Genomic DNA, 17210 nt, shown 5'->3' with positions numbered 1-17210 from the left:
CAAAGTTCTGAAATTTATAATGGTATTTTTTAAGTAATTAATTATTATTTTATTTTTGCAATTTTTTCTATTGCCAGACATTTATTTGAATTTAAAAAATTTTATTTCAACTGTTCATCTTTGACTAAAAATTTTAATTTTTAAAAAATTGTAATAATTGATTACATTTCTTTCGAATTTACATTTGAACACGTTGTTAATGAGTTTAACTTAGCGATCAAAGCGGACATGGTTTGCAAAGCAAGCCATATAAGAGTGCATATCAATCTTCGGGTTTGGGGTGCGAAAGCGAACAGGGGGCGGAGCCCACTAGGTATTTTCTTATCTAATAGTTAATAAATACGGGAGCCATCTAATCCGACAATCATTCCTACGCGAAAAGAGAGAGGAGAAGAACAAGTAAAAAACTAAGGAAACATAAAACAAGTAAAATGGGAACGAAAAAATTCAAAGGGAATTTAAAGCTTGAGACGTGGTGCTGCCATCTATCAGATATTTTAAGTAAGAAAGATGGAGCTTTAAATTATCCATAAGTTGTAGAGAGAACTTATTTTGCAACTTAACTTTGTAATTAAAATACAGGTGCATAAATGTATAAAAACTTGGACATAACTATTTTATTATATAATGCTGATACACTGCAATCAAGATCCCATCACACATTTTTTGCCGAATTCTAAACAAAGAAAACTAATATTTCCCTTCATTTTAAAAAGAACGTAAAAGATTCTTCGCACAATTTTAGCAATTTCATTTTTACGATGAATAAATCATAAAAATCAAAATTACTTTTTGAAAAATAAAAATTATGTATATAAACTTTTTTTTTAAGAAATTAATTTATTTTTATGATATAGCATAAATTATTTTGGTCATAATTTATATCTCTAAAGTGAAAAAAAACATTATTATTTATTATTTTAACTTATTATTTAAGTTTATTATTCATTTGACTCTATGTACAGATTCTAGTTGACATTTTTTCTCGTTTCAAACAGCTCTAATTTATAGGGAAAACTAAAATTATAATTTTATCCGTAAAAACTTATTTTACTCCATTTGATGATTTTTATTGCTTCAAAACTATTTTCGGCTCCAATAATTCATAAAAAAATGAGAGTACTTTTTATAAATTACATCAAATAGAATCGAAAAGTTCGCAACTATCGAGTACATGAAACAAGAAAGTATATGTCTAATTTTTGTCATTTATAACACTTTCTTTTCTAACACTATTCTTTGTTTTTTCGTATGGTTATAATAATTTTCATGGCGAGTTTATTTAAAGTTTTTCTGCTAAAAATAGTTTGCAATTTCAAAATAACAATAATCTAATAAAAATTAATAGTATTATTATAAAAATAATAATAATAAAAATTATTCAAAAATTATTATTATTATATAAAAATTATTTAAAAATTATTATTATTATTATTATCTTTTTACTCGTTAATGACATTGTGCTTTAATGTGCTAATGAATATGGGAGACTAATTTTGTTTGGTGCCGAGTATTGGATGGTATTTTTTATTATTTATTAATTATAATATATATATATATTATATATCACGGCGAAAGACCGAAATCGGTGGTTGTTGACTTTCGCCGGTGAATGTCGACAAACACCAAATACGTCGGGGTGAAAGATCAAGTATTTCATTACATTCTTGTACATTCGGACCCTCACCGGTGTATGTCGACAATCACAGATATGCTTTGGTGAATGTCCGAAATATTTATTACATTCGATTTGATATGAATTTATTCGTGGATATAATTACATTTATTCGATATTTTAANTGGCTCTTCGATATATATATATATATATATATATATCAATATGGAAGACTCAAAGATAATTAAAATAACCGAATTTATTTTTCTTTTCTTTTTTTTAATCTGTAGTCAACGCTTTACCAAACAATATCGAAGTCCACGTTCACATATACCACCACATCAACGGCCGTTCTTCTAAATCATTGGATTAAAGATGCGATTTAAATGAATATAAGTTATGGTTACGGTTTAGGTAATGTGGACAATGTAAATCCCAAAAGGTAAATTTAAACTAAAATTTCAAATTGCTCCAAAAGATGATTGGCAAAACTGATTGGAAAGTTATTGCAAAAAAGTTCGAAATTTTACTCTTCCAACACAAGGTTGGTTTTGTTGTTACAGATTATTTTAAATCACCCTGCCCTGACACTAATGTATCTGAAATAGTTTGTTAGACTAACAAGGGAAACTAGGGAAGTGTGACTCGCCAATTTTGAAATAAACTAGTGGGATGTATGCCTTATGAGGAATAATTTTAGGGGGCAATATTCGTTTCGGCCCATAGAAGGTCCTGTGAGATATAAGAAATAATTCAATATATAGAAAAATTGGTATTTTATTACTTTAAAGCAGACTATTAGTTATTGTAATTGTCTCAAAATCCAATTAATTTGTAATTAATCGGGTAATTAATTAATTTGCTAATTAATAAATTGATCAGAAATTAGTTAATTGCTAATTATTAATTAATTATTAATTAATTGTTAATTAATTATTAATTAATTGTTAATTAATTATTAATTTATTTATTAATTCGCAATTATATACTCCAATTAATTTAGAAAGTTTTTTGAAGAAAAAAAATGAAAAAAAATTAATGTCAAATTTTTTTTTTAAATTTACCTAACAGGTTTTTTTGAAAAACTACAGATATATAAAATTTTTGAAATCAATTTTAACAATAAATATGCATTATATAGTACGTGAAAGTAACAAAAATTAATTGGAGTATGAGACAATTACAATAACTAATAGTCTGCATTGAAGTAATAAAATACCGATTATTCTATATATTGAATTATTTTTTATCTCTCACAGGACCTTCTATGGGCCAAAACGAATGTTACCCTCTAAAATTATTCCTTATAAGGCATACATCCCACTAGTTTATTTCAAAATTGGCGAGTCACACTTCCCTAGTTTCTCTTGTAAGTACTTCAAACTTGAAGTCTTGGCGTAAAATTTGAGGATACGGGAATACGAGATGGCGAATGAGAAATACGAGATTTAAAAAAAACCAATGTGCTTGTTGGATTGCAGAAAGAATATTAGAGGATAAGAAAAGTTTAATCCAATTTTAATGCTATTTAATCCACATTCTTAAATTGTGATTGTCCTAATTTGTAACTTGTTTTTACAGCTTAAATTTAAATTTTAGACTTGCAATATTTATAATCGCTTATTCTTTAAATTTTTTTAAAATTCCAAAAAACTTATATTATGTGAGATGAATGCAGAATCCGTGTATAAATCCTTGGTTTTAAAATTTACATCAATCCATTTTTTTTTCGAAACAAACACTTTTCTCTATTACTTGATTAAAAACTTCATTCACTTCAGAAATATGCAAAACAGGTGCTGATATTGTTTCTTTTAATTCACGTCTGGCAAGTCTTAAAGATGGGTGCCTTTTTTTGAGCGTTTGAAACATATCGACTATTATCTTCATTTTGTATATTTTTGAAGCGAATGACGTTTTTAATCAAGTAATATCCTATCGCTTCTATTTCTTGGGATTATTTATTTAAATTTTCTCTATTCAAGTTCAATGGTTATACTTTATATATCTTTAAAGAGTTTTTATCAAAAACAACTATTTAGTTTCGATATTTTACGATTGTAGCAAAACTAGACACTTTCTTCTGTCAAAACATTGTATATGTATTTTATTTGTACATTTTTTGTTACTTATATTGAATTGAAATGAGATTTCTGACTGTCATTAAAAATAACGATATAGTAAGGATTAGCTTCAATGACTGTACTTATCTTAGCTTCAATGACTGTACTAATCTTAGCTTCAATGACTGTACTTATCTTAGCTTCAATGACTGTACAACATTGAGAAAAATCAAAGTAAGTGATAAAAAAAAATTCAAAATTGTGATATCCATATATTTGGTACTTTTGAATGATAATTAAAATATTGCAAAAAAAAATTTAAAAAATTAATTTAATTTTCTGTGTTTCTTGAAATGCTATTTTATTATTTAGTTTACAACATTAGCAATAGAATGAAAATAGTTATAAAGCCATTTTTCTTGAAATCTGTTGTGAAGCAACAGATATTAATAATAGCAGCACATATGTTTTAACGATGTGTTTTCAATTGCTCGATAGTATATTTCAATGAAATAGGAAAGACTCTTTTAGTTATAATAACAGAGATATGTGTATTTTAAGGATGATTTTTTTCTATCGCATGACAGTATATTATAATGGAATAGAAAATACTCATTCAGCCAATGACCTTAAAAATAAATCGTGAAGAGAAAAAATTACTTAATGTAGAAGGAATTAATTTATTCCAATAATACTTTTAGTGAAGAAAATACTTTTAGTGAATAAAGTTCCTAGGAAATGAAAAATCGCTTGATATACTAGAAAGTGATTTTAGTAATTAATATCTGTAAAAGTTATTTTTCCTAGTGAATATTCGTAAAGTAAAAAATACTTTTAGTAGAGGAAATTCCTAAAAAAAAAAGAGTGTAATCGACGATTAGGAAGAATTTTAAAAAAATGTTTTAGTATAGAAGGAATTAACATCAGTGGCTATAATAATTTTGGTTAAAGTTTTTTTTCTTACAAGTTATTGCAGTAAAATGAAATAAATACTTCTAGTTGATGAAATTTTTTTTTTAAAAAAAACGACAACGATTAAAAAAAATTAAAAAAATTACTTAATACAGAAAGAATTACTTTCAGCAACAATACAAACTTCTGTAAAAGTTGTTTTTCTCCTAGCAAGTAATTATATTTCAGTGAAATAGTTGGAAGTAATTTTAATAACTGTTCCTTTGCTATAGAAGTTCTTTCCCTGAATAATACTTATATTGCAGTGAAATAGAAAACTCTTTTAATTATAAAATTTGTAAAAAAAAACGAAAAGAAAAAAAGAGAGAAAGAAAAGAAAAGAAAAATCTATTGCAAGGGAAAAATTCTTCCTTTAACTTCAGTGACTGTATTAGTTTCTGTTAAAGCTGTTTTTTGTACTAACGAGTACTTATACTGCAATGAAATAGAAAAGACTCTATTGGCAAATGAAATTTCTAAAGAGAGAAAATCACGACGAGGATGAATCTCTCAATATCGCAGGAGTTAGTTTCAGTAACTGTGCTAATTTCTGTAAAAGTAATTTTTCATTGCGAGTACTTAGATTGCAGTGAAATTGAAAATTATTTTAGCTCGCGAAATTTCAAAGTAATAGAATAATTAGTGAAGAGAAAATATCACTCGATTTTGCAGGAATTATAGTGACTGTACTAATTTCTGTAAATGTCAGTTTAATTTGTGAGTACGTATATTGTAGTAAAATAGAAAATATTTTTAGATGATGAAATTTCTAAAAATAGGAAAAATCGTCGTCGCGAAAAAATCACTGAAAAATCACAAGTAGAAAGTAACTTCAGTGACTTTACTTATTGTATAAAAGTTATTTTGCAATGTGAATACATATATTGCAGTAAAATAATTGGTAGTAACTTCAGTGGCCCTACTTTTCAGTGAAAGTTGTTTTTCACGCAAGCGCTTATATTGCAGAAAAATAGTAGGAATAAACTTCAGCGACCGTACTTTCTCTGTAAAAGTTGTTTTTCCTTGCAAATACTTATATTGCAGTGAAATAGTAGGAAGTAACTTCAGTGACTGTATCTTTCCCGTAAGAGTGCTTTCCTTGCAAGTTTCATATTGCAGTGAAATTGTAAGAAGCAACTTCAGTGACTATACATTTTCTGTAAAAGTTTCTTTTTTCAAGTATTCACATTGCAGTGAAATAGTAGGAAATAATTTGGGCGACCGCACTTTTTTTGTAAAAAAATTTTCTTCTTGCAAGCACTTCTATTGCAGAAAAAAAAACATCTGCGACGAGAAAAGAAAATAGCTCACTATAGTAGGAGTAAACATAAGCAAGAGCAAGTTCTGTAAAAATAAGTTTTCTATAAAACTATTTACAGTGAAATAATTTTCCTTGAAGAGATTTCTACGTACAAGAAAGCCAATCTACTGAACATTTTTCTTTTCTTTTTTTTTTCAAATAAGACATAATTTCCTTTTAGTTGAAGAATTTTACAATAAAGAATTAATTTAGTATTTACACTCGAATCATCTATAATTAAAAAAAATACTTTTTTTAAAAGATAACTAGAAAGAGTAAAACAAATCATTAAAATACTTAGAGGGCGTTACTAAATAAAAGCATTTAGATAAATTTGCACTTAAGCATACATAATACACAAAATATTTTTTTTTCTGTATTTAGAATATTTACATATTCAAGAAATTCAAAAAGAGCATTTTTTAAGCTTTTAAAGTTATGCTATTGTTTTAAATGTTAATGTTCAAAGTAATGAAAAATGATTAAATTTAATTGAATATGGCATTACAATTATTTTTTTTAATTAAAATTGTATTCTATAAGGCAGAAAAATATTTTAACACTTTCCACAACTTAGAAATATATTATTATTTAGGAAGTGAGAAAAGAATAAGCGGTTTTTCATTGAAAATTTTGATGAATTTTATTGCATCAATATTATATTAATTTTTGACTCTCAATATTACATTAATTTTTAATCTTTTGTTAATAATAATATTGATATTATTCTTAGAAATACTAGTTTGAGTTTTAGTAAAGAAATTATTCAAAGCAAATATGTATTTCAATTCAGTTTTCAGACATATTTTTAAAAATCACATTAATAAGAGTATATTTTTATAAACTAAGAAACTTTATATTTATGTATAATATTTTTAAGGAAAATTACTAAAAGTCAATCAAATATATTATAGGAAAACTATTAAAACTATTTAATCACTAAAAAGCTATTGGAAAGGTTTGAGCTCTTAGAAAAGTTTATTAAAATTATGAAACTGATGGAAAAGAACTGCAAAACTTTTAACCATTAAAATAACTAATATTTCTGATCAATACTCAAATTGAAAACATTAACTTTTAAATAAGAAATGGTAAAAAATAATTCATAGGTTCTACTCAAAATCATTTGTATAATCAAATAAATTTTATTTTCATTGTTCACAAACACTCTAACAATAATGACAAAATGTTTATGTTTAAAAGAAACATCATTAATGCATTATTAAAATTCAAATGTGTCTACAGAATAATAAACGTGAAAAAAATTATTTAAAAATAATTCATTCCTTAGCATTAAAACTTCATAATATTTTTTTTCCGCTAATAGTTAACTAATGGAATTTATTACTCATACGCAGTATTAAAAAAATAATAAATAATAAAAAAATAATAATTTTAAAGTGCCAAAAATTTGAATATTTATTTTTTTATTGTCTTTGATAAACAAAATAGTTAGTTTAATCTGATAACAATTAAAACGATGTAAAAATTAAAGAATGGATTTTTTGCAAGATATCTTTCTTAGAAATAAAGCTGCTTAAAAATACTTCAAATTTGATTTCTAACAAATACATTATTAATATACTTATGCTGAAATTAAAACTTTTATACTTGTTAGCAAAATATTGACACATTGTAAATAATAACTTACTAAAAACAATTCTCTACATACGGAAAATTAAGTAATTTTTGCAATAATCTGAAAACAATTTTGTTATCAATATATTAGAGTACTTTTTCAAAAAATAAGAGATTAAATAATACGATTAAAGAATTCAGGATTTCAATTAAACAAGACTGAATATTTCAGGTAATAAGTGATTAAAGGATAATATCTTCTAATTATTCAGTAAGTCAATATTTAATTACAGTCCTAAAACATATTAATGATCACAGATTCATGATTAGTATATTTATGTACAGGTGACGTTATCGATACTGACTAGAACAAAAGGTAACAACTATTATTTATTCGAAACCGTTCGCTGATAAATTCCGTTCTTTTCGAACAAAATATTCAGTTTTCTTATTCATCTTCATACCACGTCGAAAAATAAACTTCGGTGATAGAAGTTTAAAAAGTCTGGTTTAGAAAAAATAATAGTTAATAACATGGTTTTTCACATTGGATGAGGTATGGTATCCAAATAGGTACAAAAGAACAGTTACGATCACCAGGAATTGACGAAGGGTACAAAAGAACAATCACACTATTCTAAATGCTATCAGTAAAAACGCATTATTCCTCAGTCACAAATACTCATCGGTATCTTCTCACTCTCAAGTTGAAAAACAGAGCATCTCTTGGACTAGCAATTTATGAGGACTTCTCATGCTCGTCGTTAGGAGTAGATTCTTCGGGTTCTGGATGTCCGACATGAGATAGGAAAACAGGCCTGATAAATCGGTAATAGATGATTCTAGAACCATTCACTTTGAAAGGCACAAAGCACCACATAAGGAAAATACACTTCAAGAACCAATAGAAAGGAATTAAAGCCAAGATGAAATCTGAGAAAAATTCTGCAAGGGACAATGCAGCGAACACGACCCAGTAGGTCAACCACAAAGTATCATCTTCTTTGTTGCGGGTTTCAATGGCCAAAATCGAACAGTAAGCTGGGTAAGCGAAACCAATACCATTGCAGACCAGTTGAGCACCATATCCGATAATTACCATAGCACCAAGGATAAAGCATGTCGTGAGAACCAATTTTCGACGTTCGATTCCAGTTACGGCTTCGGTTTTCTTCAAGTATTCGTTAAATTTATTGTCCTCTTCCAGTTTTTTGTCCAGTTGGAGAAGGGCAGAGTTGATCGAAAACATGGTCGAACGAAATCGAAGCAACTATTCGATCGGAATGATTGTTTTTTATTCTAATTAGGAAAGAATGATTCGTTTGAAGCAGATGGTGTTGTCAGGCAACTGCTTCTGTCCCTTTCAGAATGCAACAGAGAAAAGCTTAAACAAGGGTTCCCGGGTGGAAATGGAATTTTTTTTCTACTTCTTTCTGCAGACAGATCTTCCTCTTCATTCTCTAACTTTATTTAGGTTTCGAAGGTCTCGGTGATTAGAGGTGTGTGCCAAGATGGTTTGGCATTGTTTCCCAGAATGCATTTTATATCGAATCTTCTATTCCTTTAAAAATAGCAACAAGTTGTAGCTGCAAGCAATGCGAGAAACTGGTTTCTCTTCAGCTTTCTACACCTACCTCAAATTGTGTCAGAATTTGTCAAATTTTCAAGATCACATGCATTTTATATGTCAACTGAGATAATCAAACTTGATTCATAAGTGATACCCAGAATAACTTTCATTCATGAAAGAAAATTATAATCTAGAATTTTTTCATAACGATTTAAATCTAGTTTGAGATGCTATGTGCTATCCGCATTATTATAAGTTTTATGAGCTTTCGAGCTTCGAGATTTAATTAATTTTGATAATGGAAGAAAAATCTCAAATATTCTATAAAAACTTAATATAAAAGAACAAGTTTCAATTCCCGGTAATTTCCGTTTCCGAAAAAATAAAGAAATTTTATATAAAGTTCAGACCTTATTCTAACCTTTTTAAAGCATTAAAAATTTTACCCGAAAATTCTGAAATAACGAGCAAAATCAACAAAANAAAATAACAAGTTCAAAATAAATTTTTAAAAAAACACGCTAATCAATTATCAACCAATTTGAATATTTTATGCTTTTTCTGTAATTTTTTTTAAATGAAATTCACTAAATGAACTTTATTATCAGTGAATGAATTTTTCATGAAAATATGTGCTGAAATCAATGACACATTAATCCATGTCAATTAACCATTTTAATATTTTTCCTTCACTTTCGTGACTTTTTCTTAAGTATTTGTTGCTTATTAAATATCGTCTTATCAATCATTGATATTTTTTATGGAATAATGAGATAAAACAATGACACATCAACAAATCATCTGCCAACCATTTTGATATTCTCTAATTATGCTTGTAATTTTCTTTTTTTTTAAAGGCTGGCACTGAACTTATTGTTCTTCGCTATGGAAGGTGCCGGAAGTGTTACTCATTTTGCGTTGCCTGGTGAGCTTGTGAGGGTGAGCAACATTTCCCACCCCACACTGCCTCAGATAGCGGTTCATAGGGGGGGGGGCACATTCACACATCACACATAATAGAGAACACACAGAGAAAAGCATAGGGAGAGATATTCTTGCCCTGGGCGAGGTTCGAACCTGCAGCCGTTTGTTTCTCATTCAGGCACGCTAACCGTTAGGCCACCTGGCCTGTTATTTTCCTTTCATATAGATTTCGTATTAAATATTTCTAATTACACGGTGATTTTATTTCTAATTGATGTGCTAAAAAGACATTAATCCATTGCCACCTAACATTTTTTTTTACATGGGTGACTTTTTAAAGCACTTTTAAATTAATTTTAAAATTGACTTTTTAAAGCATTGATTGCTTTTTATCAAGCATTAATTTTTATATGAAACAATCCACTAAAACATTTGCACACTAACTCATTGCTTGCCACCCAATTGGGTATTTTTATGTTATCTACGCCGTTTCTTTTAAATATAGATTTCTTAAGGTACATTTTTTGCAGTCAGTGATTTGACCATCAACTAATCCAACATTCCTCTATCTTTACCGGGTAAGTAGAAATGAATGCTCCAGAGCTTCATAGGTACATTACTAAAAATGATATAAATGTATAAATGTAAAAATGTAAAAATTTACGTACATTCGGAGGTAATATAAGTAAGTTTTCAATTCATTCCTAAGAAGTGTTTAATATGCGTTCCTTTTGTTTTACGGAATACATCAAGTCAGAAAAGTAATTTTGGCCAAACTTTGTACTGTATGATTTTATCGATGCTGGTAATAGCAGCTGCGATGTGAACTTTAAAATCAGACATGGTGCTCGAACCTGAAGGCACATACACGTGATCTTTTGGAAAACTTCCACCGAAAAAAAAATCTAATGGATATAAGATCTGGAGATCGTGGTGACCAAAACTATTATGCTTTATGTGCAGTAAATACACAACCAACCGACCATCGCGGTAAAGTGTTATTAAGGTGAGTCCGCTCTTCAGTCATTTTATTTTCGCAGAAACGCTGATGATAGTTAGACTTCCAGCGCCCTCTATTGGGGAATATTCAAAACTTGCTTATATTACCTCTGCATAAATGTACCTTTTTAATGAATTTTTACATTAATCATATGTTGTGTAGTACATCTATGAAATTCAGGCATTCATTTTGACTTAACTTAGACCTTATGATAAACATCAGTGAAACAAGAAGCTGATCCACAGTTAGGTGTATGGCAATTGGTCATTTTTTTCTCATACTACTGATGTAATCATATTACTCAATAATTATCATCAATAATCATTAAAATCGTACTCACTTTGATGTCTGATATTGGTGAATCTGTTCTGTAGGTATCTCCGCGAATCGCCCGATTGGCGAAAGTGGATGCTGACAAACTAGATTCGTCAGCCTCATACGCGGAGCTTAGTTTCGTCTTCTTGGAAGCCAATGAATATGAAATATTGTCTTCTTCAAGTTCACCGACCCTCCTGGTCGCTTTTATAGACCTGCTCATGGACATAGATTCTTCATCGAATGAAGCTGCTGACACCTTTGATGTGACAGATGACGTTCTAACTGACATCGCTGTGTCCATTAGAGAGTCTGAAAAATTAAAAAATAATAATATAAAGAAATATGCAATAAAGCAGTGATCTTTATACAAAAGTCATTCAATCAATCATTCATCAAGGGTACCAGCTGCTTCATATGGTGAAGAGTCTATGTCTATGAATGGGTCTATGAAACTTGTTCGCTTTCAAGACCTATTCATGGACATAGGCTCTTCATCATATGAAGCTGCTGACGCTCTTGATGTCGCAAATGACGACGTAACTGACACCGTTGTCTATCAGTACGTCTGAGATATAAAAAAACGTATAATAACACCGTAATCTTTACATAAAAAATCATTTAATCAATTAATCATTCATCAAGGGTGTCAGCTGCTTCATATGATGATGAGTCTATGTCTATGAACGGGTCTACGAAACTTGTTCGCTTTCAAGACCTATTCATGGACATAGGCTCTTCATCATATGAAGCTGCTGACGCTCTTGATGTCGCAAATGACGACGTAACTGACACCGTTGTCTATCAGTACGTCTAAGATATAAAAAAACGTATAATAACACCGTAATCTTTACATAAAAAATCCTTTAATCAATTAATCATTCATCAAGGGTGTCAGCTGCTTCATATGATGATGAGTCTATGTCTATGAATGGGTCTATGAAACTTGTTCGCTTTCAAGACCTATTCATGGATATAGGGTCTTCATCATAAGAAGCTGCTGACGCTCTTGATGTCACAAATGACGACGTAACTGACACCGTTGTCTATCAGTACGTCTAAGATATAAAAAAACGTATAATAACACCGTAATCTTTACATAAAAAATCATTTAATCAATTAATCATTCATCAAGGGTGTCAGCTGCTTCATATGATGATGAGTCTATGTCTATGAATGGGTCTATGAAACTTGTTCGCTTTCAAGACCTATTCATGGACTGATTTCGACCAACAGCTATACCGCATTAACATTTATAATAATATCTTGTGCATTTTGCATAAACAGATTCTCGGGAGCCGCGGTGGCTCAGGAGATAGAGCGTTTGCCTTCCAATGAGGTGTCCCGGGCTCGAATCCCAGCAATGGCTGGTCGATAGGAGTTCGCATCTGAGCTTGCACCGACCACAATGTTGACATAAAATATCCTCAATGGTAGATCAAACATGGTTCCTCTAGCCGTCAAGCCAACCATAGGAGGTTTTCGTGGTTTTCCCCTCCATGTAACGCAAATGCGGGTTCGTTTCGTAAAAAAGTCCTCCATGAAGGCAAAGTTTCTGCTAATACTTGATCTAAAAGTTTCCTCATCTTCTGATTTGGGCTCAAAATTACAAGGCTACGGAGTCAAGCATTGGTAGTCGTAAACCCAAAATTAGGCTGGCTGTTCAACGACGGTTATAAAATGAAACAGATTCTCGAAATTGAAAAAAACCATTTTAGCTAAGTGTTCTTCTTTGAAGGAATCCTTTCATAATCGATATTGGGAGGCAAGAGAGATGATATTGAACGTCGACAGACTGATTTTCTTTTGTTTTTAATGTTTTATGGTTCTTGTTTTAATTTTTTTTCCATATTGTTGTAAAGTTTATTACTGTTTTAATGGCTCGCAACTTTTTTTTCACGGCTCCAATCACATGCATCTGCCATGCAAGGAAGCAGATGATTTAGAATCAAGTGTTTTTGCAATTAAAAATAAAACTTTTTGGTATAAACATAGTACCCGTGACAAAACTAATGTTTAACAACATACAAAATTATAAGAAAATAATAAAAATGAAAAAGAATCTAAGTTCGAGAAATTCATCTAATATAATGTTAATAAATTAGTGATAACTATTAATTAAATTAACTAATTAATTGCATATATTATGGAAAGGATATGCATGCATAAAAAACTCATTAAGTAAATATTTCTCAATTAGCTTTTCAATGTATACAAATAATTCAGAATGATTATATGCATATATCGAATCCAAATTTTATTTTATTTTATAACCGTCGTTAAGCAACTTATCCAATTTTGAGCTTACGACTCAAAATTGGATACCAATGTTTAACTCCATAGCCTTGTAATTTTGAACATAATCCAGAAGACAAGAGAACTCTTGGATCAAGTTGTGGGGAAAATTTGCTTTCGCGGAGGACTTTTTGATGGAATTAACCCGCATTTGCGTTACATGGAGAGGAAAACCATTTAAACCTACCACGGTTAGCCTCGTGGCAAAAGAACTCTAACCCATGATTCATTCCTCGTTTGGTAAGTATATATACAACTGCTAATAAATTTTTATTTATGATACCGGGGTTCCGACAAAAGAGACACCATCACTTAGGGTTCCATAGCTGAAACTAATTCAGAACCAAATCTACGTTATATGCAAAATAAGTTCCCAATCTCTCTTTAAAAATGCACAAAATTTGTATTTTTGGCAATGAACAGAGTGCAGCAAGTACGAAGTAACCCAATGGATGTGCTTTTCTATTCAATAAATAAAAGAATATGTTAACTTTGAAAGATACTGTGTTGTGTCTTACCATCTGTATAGTGATAGGTAGCAGACTTAAAGGATGTTCTTGTGAAGGACATTTTGTTCTCTTGGCAGCCCTCCGAAAGGATGGCTTCACCCTGAAACAAAAAAAATTCATTCTCAGAACGTGTCTTCTCTCTTAACTCAACTCAATTGAATTCCATTCCTCTTACAGTTATAATTGGTGACATTCTAATGAAACATCATTTATTTTAATTTAATACACTTTATTTTAGAAGAACAAACGCTTTATGTGAACAGTAAACGCTATACGTAAACACAGATGAGACTCTATATAACGACCCCTGTGGTATCGTGAAGACGCAAATCTAGAGCAAATATTCACTTAGAATTCATAAATACTGGATTTATTGTCAGAAAAACATGTTATGCATTAAAAAGAAATTAAAGAAACTGAAAAAATAATTGACATTAGTCCTTTGACGCAGATGGGAATTCATGTGCCTTTTTTTATACATTATTTTCTCATGCCGCTCCAATTACAAGCAAATATATATTTTGGTATTTTAATAGTTAATAAATTTTTCTTTTTCATTCATTTAAAAAACTATTATTTAATACTCTGAACGAACAACAGAGAATAAACATCGAATTAACAAATTATAGAATAAAAAATAAACATCGAATTAATAAATTATTGAATGAAAAATAAACATAGAATTAACGAATTATTGAATGAAAAATAAACATCGAATTAACAAATTATTGAGTGAAAAATAAACATAGAATTAACAAATTATTGAATGAAAAATAAACATCGAATTAACAACTTATTGAATGAAAAATAAATATCGAATGAACAAATCATTTCAACAACCAAAATAAAAATAACTTTATATCTATTGACAATGTTTTTATATAAATTTTTTTAAATATTTTGACATTTCTTCGATATGTCTATGAAAATACAAAACAGAAAAAAAATTATTATCCATGTCCGCGCTCATCTTTCAGTTTAAAACTGAAAAAACAACACTAATTGCACTAGTGCACTTAAAAAAACTAGCACACTAAAATGAAAACTGACACACTAAATCACAAACAAGTACACAATCTAAAAGTAAAATTTAGTACACTAAACTAGTACACTTGCAGGAAAAATTTTCCTAGTACACTGCTGCAATTTTTTCCTGCGAATTGCGTTAGTGTATTTCAGTAACAAGGTCTTGGTACTGGTATCCTTCCTTTGAAAAATATGATAATAGAAAATTGCTTTTAGTAAAAATTATAGCATCATTGGACGAAATGTTGAGAAATTAAAAAAATAGACTGACTTTTGGATGCCCTATATTTTGTGAGACAATTTTGGGACCAAGTTTCAAAATATACAATTGAAAAATCCTCGAGAGATAGTTCGAACATGGCTGTTCGATACGAATTCCGCATCCGGTTCACACCGATCACAATGCTGTCATAAAGTATCCTCAGTGGTAGACGGATCATGGGTTAGAGTCCCTTTGAAGTCAGGCTAACCGAGGGAGGTTTTCGTGGTTTTCCTCCTCGTGTAACGCAATTGCGGGTTAGTTACATCAAAAAGTCCTCCCGTAAGGCAAATTTCTCCCAATACTTGATCCTAATACTTCTGGATAGGGTTCAAAATTGTAAGGCTACGGAGTTGAGCATTAGTAGTCGTAAACCCAAAATATTGGGTCGGCTGTTCAACAACGGTTACAAAATAAAATAAAATTGAAAAATTCTTTCAAAAATTTGGATTTCCAATTTCTCAAGGGAATTGAACTAATGCCTTCAAAGTTCACATTATTTCCTGTTGCTGAATAAAATTTGTACAATTTCCAGTTACGGATATTTTTGTGTATTTAGCATATTAGTGCCGTTATATAAACAGAAGCTGAAATTTTTTGTATTTTGTTTTGAACTTTTGTTTTAAAACTTTCAATCCCAATTAATTCGTTAAAGCGGGATCCGATTGTCTAGTTTTTCTTATGAGTGAAACTGAATATCCAGTAGCGTGGCTGCGTAAAAGCCTCGAAAACCTTTTGCAGTGAGCTATTGCTTTAACCAGAATTTGAACTCTGTTCACAAGTTACAATGTTCAATTGTCTTAACTTAGTCAAGTTCGAAATATATTTTTTTCTAGTTATCTACAAACAATAAATATTAATAAATAAAAAAATACTTATACTTTTTCACTCTCAAAGACAATATAACTAATGATTCATACATTTTACTTTTCATGATTTATAGCAAAATTTCATTTTTCAAAAATTTCTGAGTATAGAAAATTTTTCAAGTCAAAAAATTATACTCAGTCGTTTGGTTATATAAATCATTTTGTTTATGAATAACATAACAATACATAATTTATTCTACAAATCGGAGGAATTCGTGTTCCTATTATTCGTATTCGAAAAAAATTGTTAAAGAATTATATTTTGTTATTGTACGAGTTGAGTCACGATGGCTCAGTGAGTAATGTACAGTCTATGATGGCAGTGAGTCTATGATTGAAACGACTTAGGATCGATCCTTGGTGGCGGCCTTAAGTCCACCCAGCTTCAGATCGATGCGTACCAGCTTGTCTGGGAAGTAACGACAGCTGATGCGCATTGCTTGCCACATGGCCATCTTCATTCGGTTGGTCACAGAATTGTTAAGCCAGCCTTCATGGCCTACAATGGGCTGTTGCAGGAATGCCTTTTTTTAATTTTACTGTTTTAATCAGTTTCGAGAGAAAAAGAAACAAAAAAATAAAACATATTATAATCTATAGATAGTGGTAATTATTACTCTCATTATCACTATTGTATTCTTTTTTTTTTTCTTTTTTTTTTCAAAATTACTTAGAAAAGCAAAACTTAGACGAATTTTTAAGAGGTCATACCTTGTTATTGAACTGTTTTAATCAGTTTCAATTTTTTTTTAAAGTAACTTCACACGTAGATCGCATATTGGGACAATACCGAAAATTCAAATAAAATAAACAGAAGAAGCTAAAATTAGTCAAATTTATAAGACAACAGTTAATTAAAAAACCTCTTTGAGGATTCAGTTAAAGTGAAATTAAATTATAATAATAAAATAGGTATTAAAAAAAGCACTTCAAAGT

At 29.6% G+C, this 17210-nt stretch overlaps 2 protein-coding genes across 2 annotated transcripts in view; both read right to left on the bottom strand.

The window, feature by feature from the left end:
* The window catches only part of LOC107442351 (obscurin), a gene marked incomplete in the record, with an annotated part of 263706 nt that overhangs the window by 163862 nt on the left and 82634 nt on the right, over positions 1-17210 (bottom strand). Inside the window, 2 exon segments of the mRNA XM_071177300.1 lie at positions 11342-11628; positions 14130-14220. Coding sequence (XP_071033401.1) covers positions 11342-11628; positions 14130-14220 — 378 coding nt within the window.
* LOC107445045 (receptor expression-enhancing protein 5) lies at positions 7052-8959 on the bottom strand. The gene has a single exon (XM_043048739.2). The coding sequence runs from the start codon at positions 8754-8756 to the stop codon at positions 8247-8249; it is 510 nt and encodes a 169-aa protein (XP_042904673.1). The 5' UTR covers positions 8757-8959; the 3' UTR covers positions 7052-8246.

This window comes from Parasteatoda tepidariorum, chromosome 2 (genome assembly GCF_043381705.1).
Source record: "Parasteatoda tepidariorum isolate YZ-2023 chromosome 2, CAS_Ptep_4.0, whole genome shotgun sequence".
Classification (NCBI taxonomy): domain Eukaryota; kingdom Metazoa; phylum Arthropoda; class Arachnida; order Araneae; family Theridiidae; genus Parasteatoda; species Parasteatoda tepidariorum.
This window is presented reverse-complemented; position numbering and strand designations above follow the sequence as displayed.